The following is a 25,705-nucleotide window of genomic DNA, read 5'->3' as shown; positions in this document are numbered from 1 at the left end:
ATTTTCTTCTCATTGATCTGAAGAAGGCTGTCTTCAGATGATGAATTTTAGAAATGCAGAGAATATTAAGTATCCTGAGACACAACTGAGGTTTTTCTAATTAACATATGTCCAGATTCATTTTCTGGTGATCAACTTATTGATTAGTCGACGAACGGTTTCAGAATCAGCTCTACAAAACACTTCCTGGGAACCACTGAAAATCACAGACTGATGACAGCTGACAGAATCTAAGAAAGACAAATACATAAAAGCGCGGTTATTCAAATGCTCCTATCTGTTGGCATATGTATTTAGAAACACTGAGTGGCCAATGGCTGGGCCAGACACTAAAGTAATCACAGACAGGATGAGGTGGGGCAGCAACAATATCTGAGAGGTAAATACTGCTCCACCAGCTGCCTTATCTGCAATATACACACAGCTATTTAAAAAAGGAAGGAATGCCACACTCCCAATCAAACACAGTATTGGAAAAGAACACTTTATATGCACCAGTCTGGTCCCCTAGAATGATGCAGTCCTGCCTATGGGCAGATCACGAGCCTCTTTTCACACTAAACCAACCGACGCGTGAGATTTCATAGCAGGCCGGCATTACGGAAGCAGAAGAGGCTTGATGTGGAAAACAACAAATGGCTTCTCTTCTGTGTGTGTGTGTACGTGTGTGTGTGAGCCAATCCGTGCCGGTTGAACGGAGCAGACTGGCTTCTAAGCAAAGTCTGCAGTGCTACGCTGAGGAAATTCTTCTGCTTTTGTTCTAAAGAGGGTCACGTTCTAGGTGAGCTGTGATGTGCAAGAGTGGTGGGAGGGGTGAGGGATGTCTTGGCTAAGCAACTTCAAGCAATGCTTACTTATGTAACGATAAAGCCTTTGAGAAAGAGTCTGATGAGAGGAAGTACAGACAGGATAGTTATCTCGCTGAGGCTGCCCACAATGCTACTCTCTCTATTGTTGGCCAGCAGAATCTGTGCTTTTTCTCTTGTTATATACAGATAATGGAATGTGCAGCTAGACAAAAGACATTTGGCAAATGCTAATGTAAGATATATAATTACAAAGTTCCTATTTCTTGCCTGAAACATTTACTTTACTCATTTTGCTTTATGCTGAAATAGGGACCCTGTTTGAAACTGTAAAATGTGATTGTGCTTTTCCCTGTTAACAGCATTTATAATCACTACATAAACTTTTAATAAGATGAATTCCTTTCCAGGATTGACACCTAATTTGGCAAACCAAGAGTTAAAAAGGAAGAATGAAACAACCACCTAAATAAAATATGAAACAAAATAATGAAATAATAGAACACTGATATTCCGAACATACCTGTTGAACAAGCTCGCTAGGGGGCCCGGTTTCTTTTGTCTGCCGTCCTCTTCCTCTTGCGTGACAACAGATCCCGGACGTGGTCGCGCAGGACTCCACAAGTCTCTGGGGTTTCCGGGTGACGATGACAGCGTTACGTCTGAGAAATGACTGGTGCCGCTGTTATCAGTCTCTAAGTTAACAATGGCGCTTGAGTCAGAGGTGACGGTGAAATCCAAGATGTCTTCATTGGAGACAGATAGCTCGGTGCTCATGCTGGACACGCTGCACACAGAGATGTCATCGCTGCGGTTTAAAGCTCCGCCCCCGAGACCCGACCCCGCGGTGGCGGATAATCTGATGGCGGGGCTGAAGAGGCGGATGGAGTCGTACCCGCTGCGGGGGAAGGTGGAGGACTTTCGGATGCCGTCAGAGGGATCTCCATCCAAAGTTAAAGTGGCAGGAGAGTAGTGACTGGGCTCCGGGGTGAGGCCTCTGTCACCTGGGCGGCTGTGGAGGATGGGCTCTGGGGGGTGGATCTCCAGAGTTGGGATACCAGAGTCCTGGGAAGTCAAGCTGTGGCTGTCCTGGTTCAGGTCTGAGCAGCTTTTCTGGGGGCTGCAATAGTAGATGGGCGTAGAGGAACATGGTAGCTCGTAACTGGGTGGGGCGGGCTCACCGTGTGGGCTCATGCTGGGTTCATGGCAGTGGTGGTTGTAGTGATCGTGGAGGTCAGAGGCAGTCGGCTCTGTCACCACACAGCCATTCTCCACCGTAGCTTCTCCAGACACACCTGCAAAAAGAACATGACATTCGATTTGTTTTTACAAACAGTATTTCATTAACTAAAATAAGTGACGTTCTATGATTTTGAAAGTTCAACTCAACGAATTAACTTTTTCTAGTGGTGCCTATTGCGGCCCAGTTTAAAAAATATAATTTTTAGCTTCCAGTCAGTCTTCGTTTAAATGATCTGATATCGATTTATAAATAGAAAAATCTTTTCTAAATAATGCTCCAAAAGGTAGGCTTCAATTCAGTGAGGGAGAAACTGGCATGACCATTTTCAAAGGGGTCCCTTTACCTCTGACCTTAAAAGTAGAGTAAATGATATTCAGATATCTTATTTAAAAAAAAGAAAAGTGCCATTTTTACCCACCAGCAGGCGCTTTGAAGCTAAATATTGTATCAAAATACTGGTTAGTGCAATTCAAAGTGCTTTACAGATGAGTGGCACCCTGATAATAAATATAAACAGTGTTGATGCCATTTAACATTTTACTTATCTTCTGGTGCCACAGTTCTATTATTGCAGGTTCTGTCATATCTAAAGCAGTGATTGGCTGTAACTCGTATGACGTCTAGCCAATCTGATAGTGTTGTAGAGTGTTGACTTGCAACAGACCAGAGTGACAGACACCCCTGCAGCAGACCCAAAGTAGCTCTCTTTTAAAATAATTATTTTTTAAATCGGTGATCCGTGACATAAAACCCCCGTACAGATAATCAGCCAAATGCTGAATATCGGCCAGGCCGATAACCTGTCCACTGCTACTTTAAACCCTCTATTGTTTCACATTATCTTGTGCTTACATGGTTCATATTCCTTAATAGAAATGTGCTTAATCGAGTCACCACCACAGACTGTAGAAAAAAGATGGACGTAGCCTCTCCGTCGGGGTCCATTCTGTCAACTTGATCCAATCGTACTCGCCTCTGCGAGTCGCCATCTTGTCAGACTTTGACTCCGCCTCATTTCCTCTTACCAAAAAAGGGCATGTATGTGAACGTGAGGGGAGGGGGATACCCCATCTGGCTGACGTTTACCTCGGAGGAGAAGTGAGGACCAGGGGCTAGCTGTCACTCGAGAGGCCACGCCCCTAATTATTCATAAACTTTAACCTCCAATAAAATAAAAACTACACTGGTACAAAAAAAAAACACCCTCTCAGTGTTGTCATGGAGATGTGACCTTAACATACAGACAAGAATGTTTTTTTTGTCCCAGGCCTTAAACAGGTTTAATGATGCTGTGAAAACGGCCTGTTTAGCATTGGGCTCAATGAGAAAGAGAGAGAGTTCATGTCAACCCCAGGGCCACGTATATGGTTCATCCCGCCCTGAATGTGCCTGCTTTTTTTCAGACATTTTATAGACTATGTATTCAAAGAATTACGAATTATTAATCAATACCAGCTCCATGAAAGACAATACAACTAAAGGTTTCTTCTGATTGACCAGGGCCTCAGAGAAAATGGGTGTGGAAGCCTTGAGAGGTGAAAACTGATCCCACAGCAGCCAAGCTGTAACTGGAGCCTGTACTGTAATGTGAGCAGGGCCTCTGTGGGGCTACATCATGCACCGACACCAGGCGGGAAGCTAAGCTAAAGCTAGTGTGCCAGGCTCTCAGGCTGCATTCAGTGAGCTTCTGACTCCCATGGACAGGGACATCGTAACCGTCCTGTTTCCCACTTAAATTTTCAGGAATCCCTATTGCTTCGGATACATTTGACAGCACACATGTATCATAGTTCAATTGGAGTAGCTGCATGTTTGAAGGTGCTTTTAAGTATTGTCTGTGCTTTCTAACAGGAAAAGCCTTATAAAAGTCAAATAAATAGGTAGGCAAAAATAAGTCAGCAAAGCCTAATGCAGGGCTGCTTAACCCTGCTCCTAGAGGGCCGCTGTCCTGCATATTTAAGGTTTCTCTCTGCCCTAACACACTTGAGTCTAAAGATTTTCAAACCTGTGGCGAGCTTCAGCTGCTTGATAACAAGCACATCATTAGATTCAGGTGTGTTAGGACAGAGAGAAACCTAAAACATGCAGGACAGTGGCCCTCCAGGAGCAGGACAGTAGCCCTCCAGGAGCAGGACAGTGGCCCTCCAGGAGCAGGACAGTGGCCCTCCAGGAGCAGGACAGTGGCCCTCCAGGAGCAGGACAGTGGCCCTCCAGGAGCAGGACAGTAGCCCTCCAGGAGCAGGAAAGTGGCCCTCCAGGAGCAGGACAGTAGCCCTCCAGGAGCAGGACAGTGGCCCTCCAGGAGCAGGACAGTGGCCCTCCAGGAGCAGGACAGTAGCCCTCCAGGAGCAGGACAGTGGCCCTCCAGGAGCAGGACAGTGGCCCTCCAGGAGCAGGGTTGGGCAGCCCTGGCCTAATGTCTTTCAAATGGCTGACACATTTAGCCAGATTCTTACCCAAGCTCTGAACCCTGACCTGCAGGTTGTCATGTGGGTCTGGACCTTGTCCCAAAACATAGCAACAGGTTGGTTCTGAGCCACTGTGGAAATAATCTACAGCAACCATAGGTCACTAAAAAAGTCAGAAGCTCTACAAATGCCATAATAGTATTATTACCATGTACTGCTGAAAAACTGCCACTTGTTTGAAATATATATGTAATTATAGAGCAAGTAATCTCTGCAAGTGTCATTTGCATGTCTCGCGAACCCTCCATCCAAGCTACTTCACACTTGGAAGGTGTATTGCTGGAGACCAAGTGACGTGCTTTGTGTCGAAGGTGGTGCAATTTGGACAAGCAACACATTTAATATTAATGATTAAATGAGTGGCAGCAGTAGGGCTTCAGGCCTCGAGCATGTCTTCGCCTGGCTGCTTTCTGCTCTTTTAACTGTTGCCGAAGGAGAAGGCGGTCAATATATAAAAAGAAACAGGTCCTGAGCAGCTTGCCGGCTAAACAGTCCTGCTCTGAGCTGGTGTTTGTATCAGCAGAACTCCATAAAAAAAAAACATAAAATAACAACGTGGCTCTAATTACCAACCAAACATAACGATAAAATTAGATTCATCATCTTTCTGAACCTGTCCAACCGTCTCCTATAATTTGGCAGACGCATAACACAAAACACCAAAGAGCAGGTGTCATTTATGAAAGTATCATTTTAATTTCTGAACACAAGATGCACAAAGTGGTTGTGTTTTCAGAGGCCGATTTATTTTCTGAAGTAAAACTATGAGGTGATAAGAGTTAGAGTAGTCACTTAATATTTGTCATATCTAAAAATCATAATAAATCTATAGCAATTTGGGGCCCAATACCACAGGCCAAGCAATGGGCCCATTCTGAACAGGCATGATTTAAAGAGGCACTGCACTAGTTTAAATATAAACGCAATGCCCCTCATAAGGCTTTAACCACAAAGCATTATAATGTATTACCAAACTGTTGGGCCGCACCAATACAGACATGCCTGTTCTTGTTTTAATAGGAGGTGATAAAAACAAAGGATGCTGTTATTGTCCACTAAAGTGAAACACCCATTTGAGTGCGCATGTGAATCTTGTTCTTTGAGTAATGATATTATTATGACTAGTACAACATAATCTGAACTATGGGAGGGAGGGAAAGCCATACGAGTTTCTAAGGTGCACCGCTGCAGCCAGAGATTGGAATGCATGGTGTGATGCATGTAATACAGGGCACATGACATAAAAACTATTTGAGAAGTCGGTTTTTCCAGCCTATAGGACTCGTTTTCAGTTCAGCTGTATTCATTTTTTTTACACATCAAACATTTAACTTGGTTGTATTTTCATTGTTCAGACACACTTCCTAGATACAGTTTTAGAAATAAATCTTGCAATGAATAAGTCCTAGTGGAATTGAACACTTTGAAGGCTTAACACAGGGGTGTCAAACTCAGGCCCGTGGGCCAAATCTGGCCCGCGTTGTAAATATATTTGGCCCGCAAGATCATATCAAGGTTCTATGAGAGCTGGCCCGCGGGTTTAAAGCACATACACGTCTACTTTTCTGTTAACAAACATGAGCATCCATGCTACCAGTCTCTGCAGACACACTTCATCCACCCCTCCCCAAAAACAGCCAAAGAAAGATGGAGAACAGGAGCTTTCAGCAGCGGTGGGAGGCAGATGATCTGTGTCTGAAGGTAAAGAGCTGTTTGGCTGTAACCAAAGAATCAAACATGAGAAACACCACGACAAGAACAAGGACCTGCACTGGAAAGGTTCAACGTTACACATCTAGAGAGAAGAGAAACATGCACATTTGCAGTCTTTTTTTTTTTGGTAGATATTGAGTTTGGCCCGCAACTTTGTCCCAGTTTTTTAAATTTGGCCCACTGTGCATTGGAGTTTGACACCGCTGGCTTAACAAATCAATTGTCTGTGTGGTTAAAAGTTGAATTGTATCTCAGAAAGTGGCCTGGGTATATGAAATGTATGCCGAATTAAAGACTGGCTTTCAATAATTCACAAACTGCTAAGTGTCGTGATTCAACTGTACAAATGGAAAATTTTCGAGGCCGTATTTAAATCAAATCATTTAATAAATTAAGTTTGGCGTGACCTGCAGTGTTACCGGGGACAGTGCACATACAGCATCAGGGCAGAGTTCATAAGGCGGGTGCGTGTGTATGTGTGTGTGTGTGTGTGAACAGTGACACGTACACACAGGTCGGCAGAGAGCAGCGCATCATTGTAACGTACCACAGCGGCTGTCCGCCCGGTCCTGGGTCCCGTGGGTGGTGTTCGCCATGTTGTCGGTTGATGCTACAGGTGGGTGTCAGGTATCCGACTGGAGCGGTCCATGGTGATGCTGTGACTACTGCCGCACCAGCCTCTCCTCCCCGCCTCCTCAACGCAGCTGAGTACACAAACAGCACCGGTGTGAGCTCTTGCGTCTGAACAAACACATATATCCACCTTAGGAGGGGGAGGGAGCCTGGTAAACACTAGCACCGCGTCTAACCGGACCCGCTCGCCGAGTGCACTTGCCGCTGACGCCGACTCAGTGACCGTAGGAGCGCTTCCTCAAGTGCAGTCAAATTAAGTTCAGACCCGAGAGACATGTTTTGCTCTCACGGCATCACCGCGGGTCAGGAAACGCCTCTCCGGTGCGACATGAAGCACATTCATTAAGTTTATCCGATGTCGTTAACATTTCTTACCTGCTTGGACGCTTCCGCCGCCATTTTAAAAGAAACTTGCGCCGCGAGTGCAGTGTAATCGAGTCAAGACTGTCCACCGTCGATAGATTCACCTGTCTGGAACTGAAGGCATTAGTAATCGACCTCGCAACCCGAGCACCTACAGACCTGTTATCAAGACGAATCCCCCCACAACTATAACTTTTCTATGTCTTATAACTGTCCTTATGTTACTGTTACCTTATATACTGGTTTATGCCTCGATATTCCTACTTTGTTGGGCATTATTGTGTGGGGTTTCAACCAACTGTCATGTTGATTGAAACCCACATCAAAGGTGAACCTGTTCAATCATCCATCAAACCCTTTTTGCAGTTCAGTGTCATTTGTTATTGGTGACAAAAAAAGTAGGTAGAATATTTTTTTAAGTAAAGGCCTACACAATTTGCAAAGGAAATGAACTTATTTTGTTAATTAGTGCCAGATTTAAAAAGTATATATTGAATTCAATTACCAGAATGTCAGCACAATATATCAACGTGTCAAATCAGATGTATAAGCCCATTCCTAAAGCTATTCTGATGACTGCAACATTTGGCCTAAGAGTATCATCTCATTTCATCTTCAGCCTCATATCCGGGGTCGGGTCGCGGGGCAGCAGCTTTAGCAGGGGACCCCAAACTTCCCTTTCCCGGGCCACATTAACCAGCTCTAACTGGGGGATCCTGAGGCGTTCCCAGGCCAGTGTGGAGATCTAATCTCTCCACCTGGTCCTGGGTCTTCCCCGAGGCCTCCTCCCAGCTGGACGTGCCTGGAACACCCCAGGGTTCATCCTTACTAGATGTCCGAACCACCTCAACTGGCTCCTTTCAACGCAAAGGAGCAGCGGCTCTGCTCCGAGTTCCTCATGGATGGCTGAACTTCTCCCCCTAAAGTATAGCCAAATAAATGCACAAGTGACGGTAAAATTGTTTCAGTACAACCTATTAAATGAAGGCTGTAGCGTCTAAACAATGGTAACCCACAACTAAAATATTTTTTCCAATGTTTATTTCTATATATTTGAACCTTTCACTACAATCTTCTTGTGCCTCATCAGAAAATAATGACTAGAGCCGGATAGTTGATCTCAATCAGCTGGCTTTTCCTCCTACAGCTACACTCTGCCCTCTAGTGTCACCACCAGGTCGTGGATTTGAAATGTAAAGCTGCTTCCTGTCTTGAGTAGTCACCACTTGAGCTTATACACTGTGCGTAAAACAAACAAAAAAAACACACAGGGGAAATCATAGGCTGAGGTTTGGTTTATTCCTTTATTAGATGTTAAGAAAATCCACAATGAAACAAAATAATTTACTCAGGGCGTACATGAAATCAGAACAACACAGCTACTCAGGACAGATGGGATTTGGGAACACGGAGGGAGGGGGTCGGATGGAGGAGCGTCTAGATGGGGACGAAAAGACGAGGAAAACTCAAGTTTTCAGTGCTGGATATGTTCTTCAGACCACAGTGCAATCGAAACTTAGCGATCCCGTCAGTGTCATTCCAAATGCATATACCCTCACTGAACGCGTTTTCTCGTCATACATGTTTTGTTTTTTTCTTAACACGGCCCATCAAATGGAAGAATGAAATGAAGAAAGGTGTGATGCGTTCCTTTCAACTCCCACCTAAGTGCTTTTTTTTGTGACTTAGCTTCTCGCACACATTCACTCGCAGATTCACACAGTCGTAACATTCTTTCACTGATTTAACCTCACTTGTATTTTTTTTTTTTTTTTTTCAAACCAAAATATTGTTAAATCCAACATAAACATGAGTGCGATGTCTGCATGCTGCATTCAGAGACACTCCGTGGTTTGTTTGTTTTTTCTCTCTCAGGCGTCCCTCACTCAAAAGTAACCGACATGCAAAATGAACTGAATGATTTCTCTCCGTATACTCTTGAATGGTTACATGCGCCAATGTATTGCATAGGACTCGGGGCTCTTGAATTCCCCTCCGCATTGCTTATGCAATCTACAATGGCTTAGTTCTTTTTTCTCCCCCCTAAAACTATAGTTTAATGACAGTCACCTCTGTGGTTTGCTTGAAAAGAACTGTCCTTATTTGCTGCTCTACAATCAAAGAAAGGTTTTTACATTAATGCATCAATGCACCGTCACAGGTCTGAGTGTAGATTATGCGGTATGCTTCTATTAAAAAATTCCTGAGTGTCGGATGACTGTCAAAGAAAGGTGACGAGACCCTGAAGTTGGAGTACCTTTCATTCAGCTACTTGGGGTCCTTTTTTTTTTTTAAATTGAAGTGGCATTAGAGTGAACACACCATGGGCTTGTACTTAATTGCATTTTTTAAAAGGAGGAAGCCATTTCCAAAGCCATGCCAGAGACACTTTCACCTGCGACAGTGCATGACAGTCTGCTCACACTGCTGACACATTAACTGCCCATTAATGGAGGGATTAGTTTATCCATCTGTGCTTCAGTTGTATGGTATTGTGTATATACCGTAAGTCGCCCTGCTATTGCCCTCATAACCTGTTCGAAGATGTTTCAGTTACATTGAAAGAAAGAAAAGCAGCAGGAATTAAGAAATGCACAAAGCATTTATCAGATTTTTTTTAAAGCACAGGTCGAACGAAGGGCCAATCGGCCACACCTCAAGAGGTCTAGAACTAATTTGTTTTAGGGTGTGTCTCAAATTTCGGGGGCACAAATGCGTTTGCATCGTATGTGAACGTGCGCTGCTTTTGTTCACAATTCTCTGAGATAGAATTCTAGTACACTCATTCTGAACCAGTGCGTTCACGAGTTCTATTGCCAACACACACGCGCACACACACGCAGTGAAACGTTACTCAATAGTTCAACAAGATATATTGTAAACCAAAAAATAAAATAAAAACACACCTCATGGAGAAAAAAAAGCATTTGTACCTTAGTGTAATTACGACATGTTTTTGGTTTGACCACCACCTCGCCACTTGTTTTGCTATACAGGTGTTTCGTTGCAGCACGGACAGCGGACCGTCAATCAGAGCTGCTGATTTTGTCCTTCCTGCTCGGGGGCAAGGAAACGAATAGATGTGGAGCGACGTGAGCTATAACACCCGCACGTCTTTCTGCTTCTGCCGTTACAGGCCTGACATCTAAGAGAGGTTACTTTAAAATAAAAACCAAGCCACATTAAGCAAGAGCTGCGATCAGGCTAAACTGTTTTTTGTTTTTGTTTTTTTCTCTTTCACAATTTTTTCGCAAAAAGATATTCATGGAGTCTGACTGTCTGGACTAGAAACAAAACTGGGCTGTGCCGTCTACTCGTCACAGCCGTATAATGGAACTGCAACTTAAAAAGGATTTTTGAACATATTTATAGCACCAAGAGTCTGTACCATAGAAATTACAAGAATTAAAACTAAAGTTTCATTCAGTTGCAACACAGGTGTCTGCAGAAATGGCTGTAGTCGTGTCTGAACCCCGAAACACAAACTTTTTTTCTTTTTTTTCCCGCCAATTCTTTTACAGCATTGCATTTCAAGTAGATTAGTATTTTTTTTTCCCCCAACAAAACTTTTGATTTCCTGTTTTTTATTTTTAAAAGGATTTTTTTATTTTTTATTTGAGCCTCACAAACCATACTATGTCTACTACTAGCTTTTTGTAAGACTATAACCATTCAAAAATCAGACTCATTTATGATAACTTTTCACACATGGGGAATTTGGGGAGATTTAGAAGAAAGCTGCACACATTCTCTACTTCACATTCGGAAAGTCGTCCACACAAACTATTTAAATTAAACTCTCAAACTCTTACACAACTCAAAAATCTCAACATCCTTCTACTATCTTTCTGAACACAAGATGGAAAGTAGAGGATGCGATAGCAGTCGTTTCACACAAGATTATGTTCAACTAGAAAACGAGGAGTGAGACTGGCTGGACGAACAAACATGCACAACCATTCAGATACCACCAACTACCAGTATCCTAGCTCAAAAGCAAAACGGTGGGAACAAAACCGACAGGGACAGAACAAAAGATTGTCCCCACTACCTAACTGTGAGACTTGAATGAGGACCAGTGTACAGAAGAATCAAATGGAACAAATTCTAAAATGCATGTCTGCACGGTGCATCACTTAAAGAAAGAACATATTTTTTAAGTTTTCCTATTTTCTCCCACTTTTTGTTGATCTGATTGTTGATTACACAAGGTTTTAAGTTAGTAAATAAAAACCAGCAGGGTTATGCGTGGGGTTTTTTGAAGGGTTGTGTCAGAAAATTAGCCTACATTAGGTTTTCCCGGCTCTGAGATGACCCTGAATCTTTGCTGGTAGAGGTCCAGTCACAAAAAGGAGAGGATGGGTTTCCTCTCTATGACAGGTGTCCTCTGCAAAACTGGAGTATTCAAATGTTGCTGCTCCCTGGAGAAAGAAGTCAGGCAAAATGGTTAGACTGTTGTCCACGGAAATATCCACGCTGCTAACTCACTGTTCAAATTCCGCGACCCAATTAGGAACTTCAGCTTGATTGCCATTGCAAATGTTTGTCTTAAATTCCCTCGGTGGATTTTGGTTACCAAAAAGGAGCAGGCGCTGGTGGCCAGTAGTGTACAGGTGTGGGTCTAGGACAGGGGTAGGCAATTCCGGTCCTGGAGGGCCACTGTCCTGCATGTTTTAGGATTCTCTCTGCTCTGACACACCTGATTCTAATGATTTGCATGTTATCAAGCAGCTGATGCTCGTCACAGTTTGATTATTGTCAGACTCAGGTGTGTTAGGGTAGGGAGAAACTTAAAACATGCAGGACAGTGGCCCTCCAGGACCGGAATTGCCTACCCCTGGTCTAGGATCTTAACACCTTATCAATAGTGTGGTCTTTACCTACTCTGTAAAGTGTCCTGAGATAACTTTTGTTATGATTTGGCACTATAAATAAAATTGAATTGAATATTTGGCCAATTCACCCGTGAGCAACTCTTTTGTGTTATGAACCTGATAGGTCACATATTTCAGTGTAATGCCAGCAACACATTACATTCAATGAAGCATTTAAATGCGCCGTTTATATAGCACTAAAGCACTATGTCAGTGTCGTTGTTGGAGGAAGGTTTGGGCACAAGATGGACGGCCTCTGTTCATCTCACCGCCACTGTCAAACTTCATTTCAAATAGGGCTGGGCGATAATTCAATATGATAATTTATAATTTTCAATGAAATCGTATCGTGATAAAATCCTAAATGAAGATACTGTGTTGAACAAGCATATTAACTGAAATTTCACAGAAAATGTTATCTGAAATACCTGAAGGAATATCGTTTGAAAATTCCTGTTTATCGCCCCGATATAATCAAACGAAAACAAAATGTCAGTGAATTGTACTATATCGTATTCTATATCCAGTATCTGTGTTGGCACAGTACAGCACATTTCGTTGCAGTTCGGGAGTGGTAGAGTTCAGTAAGTTGTATGTTGTCTAATGACTCCAACCCTCAGAACAAATGTGTTAATACTGAGTATCTCTCAAATAAAAATAATAATATGTGATGTGTTTTAAGAAAGTATGTGAATAAAATGGTATAAATATTCAAAATATGTTTTTGAAAACCGGGTTACCTGTACACTGAGATCCAGGGAAAAGGGGGGAACAGAGTGTGTTCTGCCACCAGCACTCATCTTGCTGATTGCCAGTTCCTCCCTGTCCACTTATATTTAACAGAGGGAACTAAACAAGACAAATGAGAAGTGGTTAGTGCGTTTCAGCAACCTGCTGCCTGAGACCTCACAGATGGAACCCATTTTACAACTAAACACAGATTATGAAACCTGCGTGGTTAAGTCAACACTTTTGTTAACATTCTCTAGCATACTGATCACAGAAATATTGATATCTTAGGAGATCACTTTAAGAAACCCTCACCTCTGGCACATCTCCAACAAAGTCATAAGCAATCCCGTACTTGGGGATGTGACCTGCTGGTGCAGATAAGCAGGACTGCTTTTCTCTTGAAGATTCATCCTTAGGAATCTTGCAGACTGAGATGTCTGTCTGTCCACCTGCAGTTGATTCAGCTGCTGCCGTTTTGCAGTCTAAGCAAATATCTTGCTCAGCAATTGGCAGGAGGGTACTGGAGCCCTCCTGTGAATCTAGAGAGGTCTGGGCACTCTTCTCCATGCCAGACTTCTTTAATCTGGGTAAGAATTTACCAGATTCCAGTTCTGACTTCCCGTAATAAGGGCCCTCACATTCTGCATCATCCTCCAGAGGTTTGAGATCTGCCTGAGGATCATCAAAGACGTCCACCGGCGCAAGGACGGGAAAGTTAACCTCCTCTTTGTCAGTCTCAGCCTCCGAATCACTCACTTCACCAGGAGATAACTCTGAGGCCGATATTGGCCGGAAATGAGTCCTGGGGGAAATGCGAATGGCCCTGTACTGCGTCCGGTTGATGCCATATATTCGTGGGTGGAAGGCTTCATTCTCAGAGTCCGAGCAAAGAATAGATTTGGGCTTGAACCCTGGACTGAATGAAGCCATGTCCTCAGGCTCAAAAGAACACTCAACATGGAGGACTTGAGAGAAGGGATTGTTCAGGTTGAAGGATGCAAACGGGTATTCTAAACCTTGCTCCTCACTATGCAAGCCTCCGTAAGATCCAAGCAAATCTTCATGGAAGATGAAAGAAAATCCCTTATTCAATCCATCTCCACCTCCTCTAATGGCCTGGTCACTCTGCCCAAATGACACAAGAGGCCTCCACAGGGGCCTGTGTCCAGGGGCAAAGCAGCTGCCAGTGTTCATGAACACATCTGTGCCAGTGATGGTAAGCATATCTGAGCTGGAAGCAGAGGCAGCTGCAGCGGCACACTGTAGCAGGCTATCTTGGGTGTCACTTGGCGGCACAACAGCCCAATTCTTATCACCACTTAGTGTCTTCAACTCTCCATACACCCCTCCTAGGATGAATGATGTACTCTCCTTGTCAGAGTTCAAGTCCCAGGGCTTGGACGGAGTCATGTAATCCCCAGCACCATCTAACTTGGAGAGTTTGTTTTTGGCTAAGTCCTGTTCTTCTTTCTTGCCTTCCCAAAGGTGATACTCTGACCGCTGCACTGCTTTTTTCTGAGGTCCCTGAATTGGAACTCCTTTTGCTTGCACTTCCGGACAGCTGCAGCAGTAACCGCCTGAATCATCGGAGAATAGCCCCTCGCTTGGTTTTTCTGCTCCTTGCTTTGAGATTACAGATTTGTCATCTCCTATTGCAGTCCAAATGTCCTTTATTATCCCTGAGCTGTAGTCCTCACTGTGTTGGTTTGTGTCCGAAAACATGCCAGTGCTGTACTGTTTACTCTCATCCTTTTCCAATGCTATACCACAAATGGACTCCAATTTAGATTTTTTGGTAAAGGTCTGATTGGATGCTGTATTAACACTGACCTCCTCGCACTTACAGCCAGGGTCTTCTTGCAAAAATTCCAAGATTTCTTCCTCCAGATATGTACCAGAGAGAGGAGGGATTATACAATCAATCTCTTCGTTGCCAATATGAGCAGCGTCCTCTGTTGGAACATTTCCTTGCTCGTTGTCTGAACGAGTCTCCTCTGAATGTGACCACGGACTGCAAGTTCGCGTTGAAAGGTTAGAACAGTGTTCAGTTTCGTCAAAGGCACTATTTTTGGTCCATATTAGCAAACGAGACTGTTTATTAGAATGTGGGTCGAGACAGCTACTAGAATCTGTGTTGTTTTCATGACCAACAGCGAGTGAGTCGCGGGGAAAAGGAAAAGTGGGGCTGTCATACTGCAGCTCAAAAAGCGAGAAGCAGGATGAGCTCAGACCAGATGGTTCACTGGTGGCTTCAGGGACAGGTGGCTCCTCCAGATTTCCAGGTAGTTTGCTCAGGGAGAATGAAACACTATCAAGAAGGGGGGAGAGTCGAATGGGAGAGTCTCCTACAAAGCTTTCTCCATCTATATCTTCTGAAGTAGATGGTGAATAACATCCCCAGACTTGAGCCATGTTTTCAAGATCCTCCATTAAGAATCCAACAGATCCCGAAGCTTCCTGTGAGTCTGCCCGTATTGCACTTTTCCCTTGCTGCTCAAGGCCATCTAACACTAAACAACATTCCGCCTCAATGTCTCTTTGCTCTTTGCTTTTCTGTCGAATCATACTTAAGATCCGACTCTCTTGTATAGAGTTTGAGGCACTAGTATCCAATATGGATTGATAAATGTCAACTTCATAGAAGTGAGTGAATTCAGACAGATGCTTGTCATCTAAATCTCTACTATCCTCTGGCTGAGGGCAGCTTGAGGTCCCAGTGAGTTCAACAGTTTCATCCTCTGCTTCGCCAGGCCCTTCCACAAAGTGCCCATCCACAAATGAACCTGCTGCTAGGTATGCTCTCTGGTAGCTCTCATTGGCAATGCAGATTCCCTGGAATCTCTCCGGCAGCCTGTCCATGTTGGTTGACACTACGAAGCCATCGGGAGAGTCTGCCTTATTTCGATATTTTGTTTCCAGCTTGCTTTGTCTGCTGCTGAAAGGTACAAAATACTCTGTGATGGGCTCGGTGTACCAAAGTGGCTCCTCCATGTATTCATTTTTGTTTCTGGCCTCAACTCCAGAGTCTTTTGACTCCTTCCAGCCTGGATCTTTACGAATCTCCTTCAGGGGTCTCTTGCCCTTTTTGTAAAGCTGTGGTTGTTTGGCAGCACCTCCAGCGGCACTGCTACTGCTCCCTCCTGCGTTTCTTCGTTCATCTTTGTCGATTACCTTCATCTGCAGCTTCACCTGCCCGCTGTTGCGTGTTCTCCTATTCTTTGCAGCCTCCCTGGATTTGTGCCTTATTCTAACTGCCTTGCTTCTGGATGACTTCAAGTCACCCTGGTTCCCACTTGAGCTTGAGCCCGCCTCACTAGAGCCAGAAGACCAGGATCTGGGTCTGTATTTGCCCTCAGATCTGTGTCTCATCTGTCTCTTGGAGTGGACGGTAGATTTCTCCTCTGCTGCTGCACCACCATGGTATCGATTTTCTTTCTCTTTCTTGCTTCGTCGTTGCTGGCCTCTCTCGTTGGTAGTCGGGATGGTACCACACGCTTCAAGGTTTCGTTCCTTTGCAGCCTCACCTTCACTGTTGCAATCTTTTGGGGAAGAGGTGTCTGTGCTGGTCTGTGGGGCTGCAGAGGATGATGAACTTGAGTATGTGCAGGCCTTAGCCTTGTTCCACACCGTCATGATCTCTTGGAGACAAACAGGTTTCTCTGACAAAGGAGGAAAGGCTTCATAATACCTGCAGTCAAAACAGACAAGAGAGGAAAATTGATTTAAATGTATTCATAGCAGTAGTGAAATAATTGTGCGTGTGGGTTCTGCAGCCACTTTTTGTGAATACATAGACCCACAATATCCTCGATGTAGCTTACATTTCCACCTGGTCCTTTGAAGAGGGGGACTCAGCTCGTTCCGGAGACTGAGAGCCTTCAGATTTCTTTTGAATCTGTTTTTCCTCTGTTAAAATAGAATTGATTATTAAGACAACTTATTAAAGCAACTATTATACAACTTCTTTCTAAAATGTCTTCATCAAAAAAAAATGAAATATGATAGTAAAGATTATCAAGCAAACCTTTCTGTTTGTTTTGGATGTCCTTTAGTTTAGAGCAAAGCTCTTCAACCAGGCTCTCAATTCCAGAGTTCTGCACAAATAAGAAAGACAAGAAACAGATTTTTTAAGAACTCAAACCACACACACACACACACTTTAATTTCTCCAAAAAACTCCAAAACAACATGACTGACAACGTCCAGTAGCCTTAGGTAAGATTGCAAAAATGCAGAGTTCCCAAAAGCTACACTGACCCATAAGAAAGAATGAAAGGCATGGGGTTGAAACAAGTCAAGCCAGCTGACTTGTGAGAGCTCAGGCATGCTCAGTCATGACTGTTCTATATTTAGCTGTAGCATGCAGAAATGCTTTCAAAAAAAACAAAACAATAAATAAAAAGGGTTAAGCAACAGAACAACTGGCTGCCTCACTATGTTCTGAGACAATGAACATTTATTACATGTCCTGTTTAGATTACTGCCTTCTCACACTGATGTGTGAAAAACATAAACAAGGGTTTAAAATTACAAAAAGACAACACACGTTTAAAGGTAAGCTTAGATCCAGTAGGTAATGTCGAAGCAAATTGTTTCAAATAAATCACACCATAGCTGCTCCTCACTACCGGTCCTGCCAGACACTTAAGCTCAGTCATTTCCTGTTCACTCTTCCAGAAAATAATATTCCTTACCATGCCACCTCATGAAAAGCACAGTTCTCGCCTGCCCTGTGTTTCCTCTTGCATCACTGTGCTAATGCCGGTCAGCTGACAGCCGACCGACTCCGCTGCTCACTGCTGCAATCCTGTGCAGCGTGTGCTGGTTAAAAAATAGACTGCAGAATCCAGTCTCCAGAGAGGAGCTCAGCACTCCTCCTCTTGCCTTGCAGACCCTTCCCCTTCCCCTCCCTCCAGCTTTACGTTGTGTCATTCTCAACTTAATCACACCTGCCTCACCTCAGCCAGCCAAAAATGTCAGTAGAGCTTTTACAGTTTGCCAGGATAAAAATCATGCATTATAAGTGAGAAGAGCAGTGTTTCATGTCAAGGGACAACTTTAAAACTATTGACCTTAATATAATCTTTCCAATGAAGACTTATTGAAGGTGCGGCCACCCAGGCAAATTAGGTGATGATGTGTTGTTCAATGCTTTAGCCTCCCACATTAACATAGATTTATTCAGAGTCTATTAACCATGATGTATGCAATAAATATCTACACGACTGTACCTTAACAAACAACAAGGAATAATGCTGCAATAAATTCCTGACATTTCTTCTGTATTTAGAATGCTATTCGTTCAATAGTTTCATATAAGCTAAGGCAAGTCAAACAGTTCCTGCTTCAATGCATGAGTAAGGACAACGGTCAAGCTAAAAGACAATGGTGCTTACTTCATCAGATGCAGAGCGGAGGCATTGCACAGCAGCTTGCTTCTTCATTTCCTCAAGACTCAGATCGGTCCCTCCTTTCTTCTTACTCTTGCCCCATTTCTTCCCAGTTCCCTTCTCCCAGCCCAAGAAGATGTCATTTTCCTTACACACAAACCGAGAAAAGTCAGTGACAAAGGACAAACCAATGTAAAACAGGAAAACAAACTTTCGGAAAGTACAGAAAGATTACAAAAATGACATTAAAAGTGTATAAACATTTCTACACAGGCTTAAATGCTGTAATGTTAGGACATAAACACAGCAAACTGAACATCAATAACTGATATGACAGACGTCAAAAGGAAGAATTAATCAGTGGTACAAGTGCCATGATTTGAAAGAACAGCCCCATTGTAAAACTCTCCTGGCAAACTGATGTCTTCCTCTAACGAGGCCATTATTTTCACATACCAACTTCCCTTCCTGAATTAAACCCTCTGCCCACTCAAATCACAATGCAAAACACAAACAATGGCAAACAATAATTTTCTAAGCCTGTTGACTCAGCTAAAAATATTTATATAAGGTTGTGGGAGCCAACCTGGTCCTGCAGGTCATAGTCGTAACTGTCATGCAGGAGAAGGCTGAGGACGTAGCGGGTGTAAATCATGGCATCTATCCCGCACTTCTCAAGCTCCTGGCCAAGCCAGCTTTGTACTGGACCCAGCGACTGGAGCAGGGACATCTCTGAGGCAGGCAGGGGGCCCACGAGGGGGTAGGGGCAAGAGAGGTTTTCAGGAGGAGCAGGACCGTCTGAATCGGTGCTGACTGGACGCATGGGACCTCAGGTGTTGGCCATTCTCAGGTGGAGCAGCATTGTGATGGGTAGTTACTGTAGGGTGGTCGGTGGAGAAGGATACAGAGAGAGGACGAGGCAGAACTTTGGGAAGAGGGGCAGTTAGTCCAGCAGGGCACACTGAAGGGGCTCTACATGGGGAGACATGTAGGATGTTTTTTTTTTCTTGTTGCTTTGAGCAAAGAGGGGATTTTACTCGTCAGGCATGGCTTATGCTGCTGAGCAAAACACAGAACGTGTTTGCGTCTCAGTTGGAGGGGTCCATTTTGGGGCTAAGTCTTACTTCACCGGCACAACCTGAAACAGAGCAAACATACATCAGTGTTAATGCATCATGTTACATCATGCTCAGCTCAATGCAAGCTTTTGAAAAAAAATACACAAAGATAGAGTCAAAGGCTTTATTCATAAGCCACAGCAGCAACAGCCAGAATCAAGGCATCTGTATTTTTTTTTAAAATGCATGAAAGGATGAGATCACTGTTGAAGCAATGGGAATTATATTTTCTTTGACTTTATTAATATTAAAACAGGAAAGAAACAAGGAGACAAATGTTATGACAAATCCTACCACAGCATATAGGCTGTTTTCCTTCTCCCAAAGGATGTAGTCTGACTGTCCATAGCCTTGCTTACCAGCAAGCTAATGGTCTCCTGAGAGAGCAGAAGCTCTTTAAATGATACAGACTGTCACTATTATGACATATGGTGATACGCCCTCTTTAAAATACACAGGCTAACAAGGTGAGGTCCATTCTCTTCACCACAAAGTGATCTCTCAATGGACTAATGTTAAAGGATCTAAAACAGAGTTATTCAAAGTTGCATATGTTATTAACCTCATGTTAAGTAAATACAATGCAACGCAAGAACTAAGGGACAGGAGAAGCTTTCATTTTGAAACACCTGGATGACAGCAAGGCTTTGGAACACTAAATAAAACAGGAAGCATCATCGCAAAAGAAACATAGCTGCATAGTTTCAATAAGTGAATAATAAAACTATATTTGCTGGATTAGCGCCCATGACAAAGCAACATCAAGAGGCAAACTCCAGCAGTTGAGTGCAACTGAGTGGGCTACGTGCTGTCAAGTGTATGTGATTCATATGGCAGCAGCGGATTAGGGAACCGACGTGAAGAGCAAATGGAGGCTGAGCCGATTTGATTGGCTGGCCCGTCCGTCACTCAACAGTGGGCCATTATAGGTTACCCATTGTCAAAAGGGCAACATAAAAAGTTTCGCAGTATGCAACCCTACTATCATTTCAGCGGTCATCACTATTTTGTAGAATAACACTGTCAGTTAAATAAATACAGACGGACAACAGCGGAAAGCTTAGCTAGCCTCATCGGTAAATGCTAAACATGGCTGACCAGTCACTACAACCCAGCTGTTTCTTGTATGCACACTAGCCCCGGCAGCTAGCTCTGACGGCACTGCCCACATACCAACTTTAGCCTACAACCAATTACTTAAGGCAATTTCTTTGACATGGACAAAACAATGCCATTTGTGCAGTGTAACTTACTTTACTTCAGGTGCACTTTAACATGCACATATTAATGATTTTCTACCGTGACATTATCGGGCTATAGAGTGCGGCAATGCAACTAACGTTACAGAACAGCAAGGCACGATATTTAACGTTACGCATTTAAGTCATTTTCACTTTAATAAATTGCATAATCGGCTCAAGTGTCAACTAACGTCGTCGCGTTAGTGCATTATGGTATTAACGTCGGTTACCTCGCGCCGCTTTGCAATCAAATGGCAAGGTTAGCTGGACCACCGACCTTTAACGTTAGCTCATGAGCTAGGTTAGCCGAGTTAGCTACCGAGAGCCGCTCGACTCCCGTCAGTGGGTAGTTTATTATTATTTGTACGTTTACCCAACATGCATCATTCAGGTGAGACAGGAGAAGTCACGTTGCAGTCTAAATAATGTAACCCTAATCACGATGTCTCCCCGCGAACACTAACGTTACTAATGTTAGTTTAGTGCATGTCGGACAGGTGAACGGAAGGCTGACATTAGAGCCCGGACGGTTCGCCGTTAAATAGTTAGCCGACAAATAGCACCCCGTTAACGCTAGGCCAGGTCAATTGTCAGCAGGAGACGTTAACACCAAACGTGGATACAGTTTTACAGAGATGTCCAAACATTTAAAAACAACGTTAGCTCACGTCGTAGCTCGCTTTCACGTACGCTTGTTGTTGTGAGGGGAGGAGGAGCGGCTGCCCCGGTGGGCTACCACAGGACTGTCAGACGTTTTCCCTTCAAAATGTACGCCATATCGTCACACAGCGAAAGAGTAACCTGACTAAACGAGGACAGATAGACCACAGTGCGACAAGAAAAACCCCGGGCCGTTTGCACCTACCTGCCGCGGGTTGAAGTGAAGAGGAGCGGCGAAAGGGGAGCGGCTATTTCTCTCCCGCTGCCGTTCCGAGCTCAAGCTCTGGAATCCGCTGCGGTAGCATCGCGTATCATGGACGCCGACAGAAATGGCGCTGTTTTCACGGCCGGTGCTTCTTCATCAGCGTCAAGGAAACCGCCGACATTCCGGCTCAGGCAGGAGGAAGTCCATTCCCCGATGACTCTTAATACTCAGAACCACAATGTCCGCTGTCGATAGGCCAGTTTCATTGAGAGAGGGACTCCTGAATGTGCCACCCTCCGCGTTCGTATCTAGGCAACATGACAAACCTCTGCCGTCCTACTCGTATAGGTTTGATTCCTCCGCCAGGGTATTGCATCAGAAGCCCAACTAGTACTCTTTTCGTTTGTGCTCAAACTAAAGTTTAAATGATGAAAGACATTATGATTAAATCTTCTCTCTTGGGTTTAAGTTTTAGTAATTTGTAAAAAAAAAAAAAAAAAACTCACAAGTAACACAATAAAAAACAAACAGAAATACTAGGTATGTTCTGTATGCCTAAATACACAATATACAGTATGGTTTCAGTTGATCAAAATAGTTTATTTACTGTCATTATTTACACTTTAATTTGTTTATGATATTTTATGTTAATATATAATTATGATATGTTAGTTATGCTTTATTACACAGAGTACACACCTTAACAATATAGAAATCATTTTAAATATAAATGTGTTTTTATTATGAAACACTGCTTGGTGGAAGTTTTTAATTCAATTAAAAAATATCAGTGCTGCTCCTATTTACTGACCCTATTTCTATATCTACTACAACTGTGTTGTTACCTTTAGGCTACTACCAGTGTGTGTGTGTGTGTGTGTGTGTGTGTGTGTGTGTGTGTGTGTGTGTGTGTGTGTGTGTGTGTGTGTGTGTGTGTGTGTGTGTGTGTGTGTGTGTGTGTGTGTGTGTGTGTGTGTGTGTGTGTGTGTGTGTGTGTGTGCACGTGCGTGTGCGTGTGCGTGTGCATGCGCGTGTGCTTTTGCTTATTGTTAGATTGAACACCTGTCCCCAACAAGGGTCTATACTGTGGCACACTTCATGTCCCCTCTGGCCCCTAGGGTTATGTCCCCTAGGATAAGATGTATTGAGGCCTATTGACCAGCTGTTTGCACTCCTGCCACGACACGCACACTCACGCACACACATACACACACACACACGCACACACACACACACACACACACACACACACACACACACACACTCCTGTTCTTCATTGCCTCCTCCTTGCTGGAGAAGTTATTGTCTTTAAGTGAATGTGGGGTGAGTGTTGGTAGAAAGTGAGCAAAGGAGGTCATGACAGGAGTGTGTGGTGTGAGTGAGACGGAGTGCATCTAACAGCTGAAATGGTATCAAGGTTGTATGTGTCATTGGGTCCCTCAACGCCAGTCAGCGCACTCACACTGTCCCATCGGCTCTAGATCTTTATCTGAAGCCAGAGCCAAACACCCATTGACCCTCTGCAACACTGAGGCGGGATCAATGAGGAAGTTGTGTGGGTTTTCATCATTATCATGTCACTGATCAAATCTCATCTGCTCCGCCGCCAAGAGCACATAGCACGCACCAACTCAACATTTGCAGAGCAACATCTGAAGCTGCTCTCTGCACTGACAGCTTTCTAATTTGCCGGCGTTAACTGAAAGTCAATTCGGAGCAGATGGCACAGTTAAAAGATGCCCCATAATCCTCTCCCAGGAAGGGGGTTAGGGAGATGGGGGGAGGGGTGGGGGATGAGGCCTCTGTGTGGTGCGATTTCACTCCAAGGTTGCGACCGGAAAATGTGCCCCACAAAGCTTTATTGTTTTCAACCTTAACAGCAAGTTCACAGTGCTATCTGAGGTGACGCTGATTCATCTGCAGGGGTTCACTGAGGTAAATCCTTTATTAGTCACACAAGTTAGATAACCATTGCCATGTGGTATACTCTAATCACCAACTTCTTTACATTGTCTCTGTGTCCTAACACAACCTCCTCAGTGTTCTCATACTGTTAATCAAAGCTAACATTCATTCCATTTTCTCTGCTTTTGCCCCATAGTTAACATTAGTCTTAAAGTGTAATTCCGGCGCAAAATCATCCCATGGTCTTTTTTTCAGCACTTAGGGCACACTCACACTGTCCGTCCGTACCGTGCCCCGTGCTTTATGGTACTTGCCCCCCCCCCCTCTCCCCCCGCGGCCCAGGCCCGTTTGTACTCACACTGCCTGGGCCTCGGTGAATGCTTCTTGCTGCCTATACGTCATCACGCCGTAACACGCCACACGCATTGATTGACGTCCGACTGTTTTTGAATATTTTCATCTGACCAAATCTGCAGTAAACACTCCACCTCCGCATCACACCAACGTGAACCTTTCGGTTCTATTGTTTTAAATGTCCGCGCATGGTCCCTCCTTCTTTTTTCTATGTCCCAACAGGCGCACAGAAAATGACCTCAGAACCGCCGTAGCCCTCGTGCTCGTACACGTGCAAACGTGTTTTACAAAAGCCCACCTCCCCCAAATGGGCCGTGGCCGGCAAGCGTACTGCTCCTAGACGCCGTACAGTTGCACTCACACTGGTCAAACGAACTAGACATTAGCGGTGAAACGTGCTTGGGCACGGTACGGATGGACAGTGTGAGTGCGCCCTTACATACATCAAATAAGCCATCGAGACAGTTTTTTTCGGGTAACAATTATTAACTGAGAAATCAGCTGCTAACAGCCGGACGTGGCTAACACTGATGAGCTGGGGGCAGTACGGTGAAGGAATTCAAACGTCTTTTTTAACCACTAATGCTGCCAAAATAACACCAAACCTCTGCAGTAGCATGAGAAGAGTCCCTACACATAAAATTAAGCACCAACAAGAGTGTTTTTAAGACCTACTGGCGCCTGTACCAGCTCCTCTCATAGTAAAGTCCATTCATGTGGATTACCAAAGTCAATCCCAAACGAAGGAGCCCATTGGTGCTTTGTTTTCTGTGTAGGGACTCTTCTCATGCTGCTGCAGAGGTTTGCTGTTATTTTGAACAGTATTAGTGGTAAAAAAAAGACGTTTGAATGCCTTCACCATACTGCCCCAAGCTAATCAGTGTTAGCTACGTCCCGCTGTTTGCGACTCTATAGGATTTCTCCGTTAATAGTTCATACACGAAAAAGAACTGTCTCTGTGGCTTATTTGATGTATGTAAGTGTATTCATTAATTCAGACTAGTTAAGCTAGAACATTTTAGTGGCTTTCATGGATGTGGCTGTAATATGGCTTAGTTAGTCTGTCACTATTGAGTCAATCAGATACATGAGAACACCCACGTTTAGCCTCATTCTCTTAGGTAAGCACACATGCTGTTGGTCTCCTGGTGGTCACGAAAGCCCTGAATGGAACAGAAATAAAAACAGTTTTTTTAGCTCGCTCAGTAAGCTACCCAACAGTTAGGCCTACACCTGGCATTTAGTTAGTGGAAATATAATGCAACAACTTACCGTTACATAAAATCTAGTTTGTTGTGCAAACCGCTATGCACCACACTTACATCACAACGATGCTGAGTAAGTGTGAACATTGCTTAGTTACAAAACAGTTAGTGCAACCAGTAACAATATATTAATATGCAGTACCCACTGTATTGCACATATAACATTTTTGAGTTAAGATTCCTGTTAAAATATGTTTAATGGATGAATTCATTGCTGATAATTAAAAATGAATACTTTTCTTCACCAACAACTGGATTATTCAAAGAAAGACTTGACACTGCTGGGAATTATTAGGCCTACCTGTAAATTCAGCACTTGCCATAGACTGTTAATTTGTCATCATAGGAAAATAATTGCATTTTGTGACACCCTTTGGGATCAATGATAAAGTGCCACTGACAATAATACATCAATGTAAATTCATTCTTTCATTCACACTGACAAACCCATCAACACCCACACATTTAGCCCGTTCAGGGACAGGCAGGAACACACGCTAATGTGTAACATTATTAACCAACATTTCAATGGGTAGTGTCTTTAGCTAAAACCTTCCCCGTCAGACACAGCATCTGCTATTGCTAAAATCTACAGTTTCTCATCTGTTTCAGAGGTTCTGTATGACAAAACAGCATATTAGTGCAAATCTCTTCTGTTCAAGTGAATTTTCTGTGACGAAATCCAAATTTCCATAAGACAAACATTTGTAGAACATTTCTGCATCGTACTTGACA

General features: G+C 43.8%; 2 protein-coding genes across 6 annotated transcripts in view; both read right to left on the bottom strand.

The window, feature by feature from the left end:
• Nucleotides 1-7,274, bottom strand: part of tbc1d14 (TBC1 domain family, member 14) — a 43,277-nt gene extending 36,003 nt beyond the window's left edge. The window contains exons 1-3 of the mRNA XM_083937281.1: nt 7,239-7,274; nt 6,778-6,934; nt 1,330-2,101 (exon numbers count right to left, since the gene is read on the bottom strand). Of these exons, the coding sequence (XP_083793407.1) occupies nt 1,330-2,101; nt 6,778-6,826 (821 nt within the window). The 5' untranslated portion in view covers nt 6,827-6,934; nt 7,239-7,274. The remainder of the gene's footprint in view (nt 1-1,329; nt 2,102-6,777; nt 6,935-7,238) is intronic.
• Nucleotides 7,275-8,521: 1,247 nt separating this feature from the next.
• Nucleotides 8,522-21,691, bottom strand: kiaa0232 (KIAA0232). Of its 5 annotated transcripts, none has more exons than XM_083937030.1 (8): nt 21,447-21,691; nt 18,809-19,360; nt 18,229-18,369; nt 16,857-16,926; nt 16,654-16,738; nt 13,145-16,520; nt 12,841-12,949; nt 8,522-11,647 (listed from the first exon to the last, which is right to left on the bottom strand). In XM_083937030.1, the coding sequence occupies exons 2-8, from the start codon at nt 19,043-19,045 to the stop codon at nt 11,631-11,633; spliced, it is 4,035 nt and encodes a 1,344-aa protein (XP_083793156.1). In that variant the 5' UTR covers nt 19,046-19,360; nt 21,447-21,691; the 3' UTR covers nt 8,522-11,630. The 5 variants fall into 5 exon arrangements, with proteins under 5 accessions (XP_083793156.1, XP_083793158.1, XP_083793157.1 ...); XM_083937032.1 differs by lacking the exon at nt 21,447-21,691 and adding an exon at nt 21,250-21,340; XM_083937031.1 differs by lacking the exon at nt 21,447-21,691 and adding an exon at nt 21,272-21,327.
• Nucleotides 21,692-25,705: the final 4,014 nt, after the last annotated feature.

The sequence above is a fragment of the Echiichthys vipera genome (assembly GCF_963691815.1).
Source record: "Echiichthys vipera genome assembly, chromosome: 22".
Classification (NCBI taxonomy): domain Eukaryota; kingdom Metazoa; phylum Chordata; class Actinopteri; order Perciformes; family Trachinidae; genus Echiichthys; species Echiichthys vipera.
This window is presented reverse-complemented; position numbering and strand designations above follow the sequence as displayed.

Coding starts and splice junctions, on each gene's coding strand:
- kiaa0232 (XM_083937030.1), bottom strand. CDS start 19,045: ATGCGTCCAGTCAGCACCGATTCAGACGGTCCTGCTCCTCCTGAAAAC. Junction 16,927..18,228: donor TCCGCTCTGCATCTGATGAA/GTAAGCACCATT, acceptor TTATTTGTGCAG/AACTCTGGAATTGAGAGCCT. Junction 16,739..16,856: donor CATCCAAAACAAACAGAAAG/GTTTGCTTGATA, acceptor CTATTTTAACAG/AGGAAAAACAGATTCAAAAG.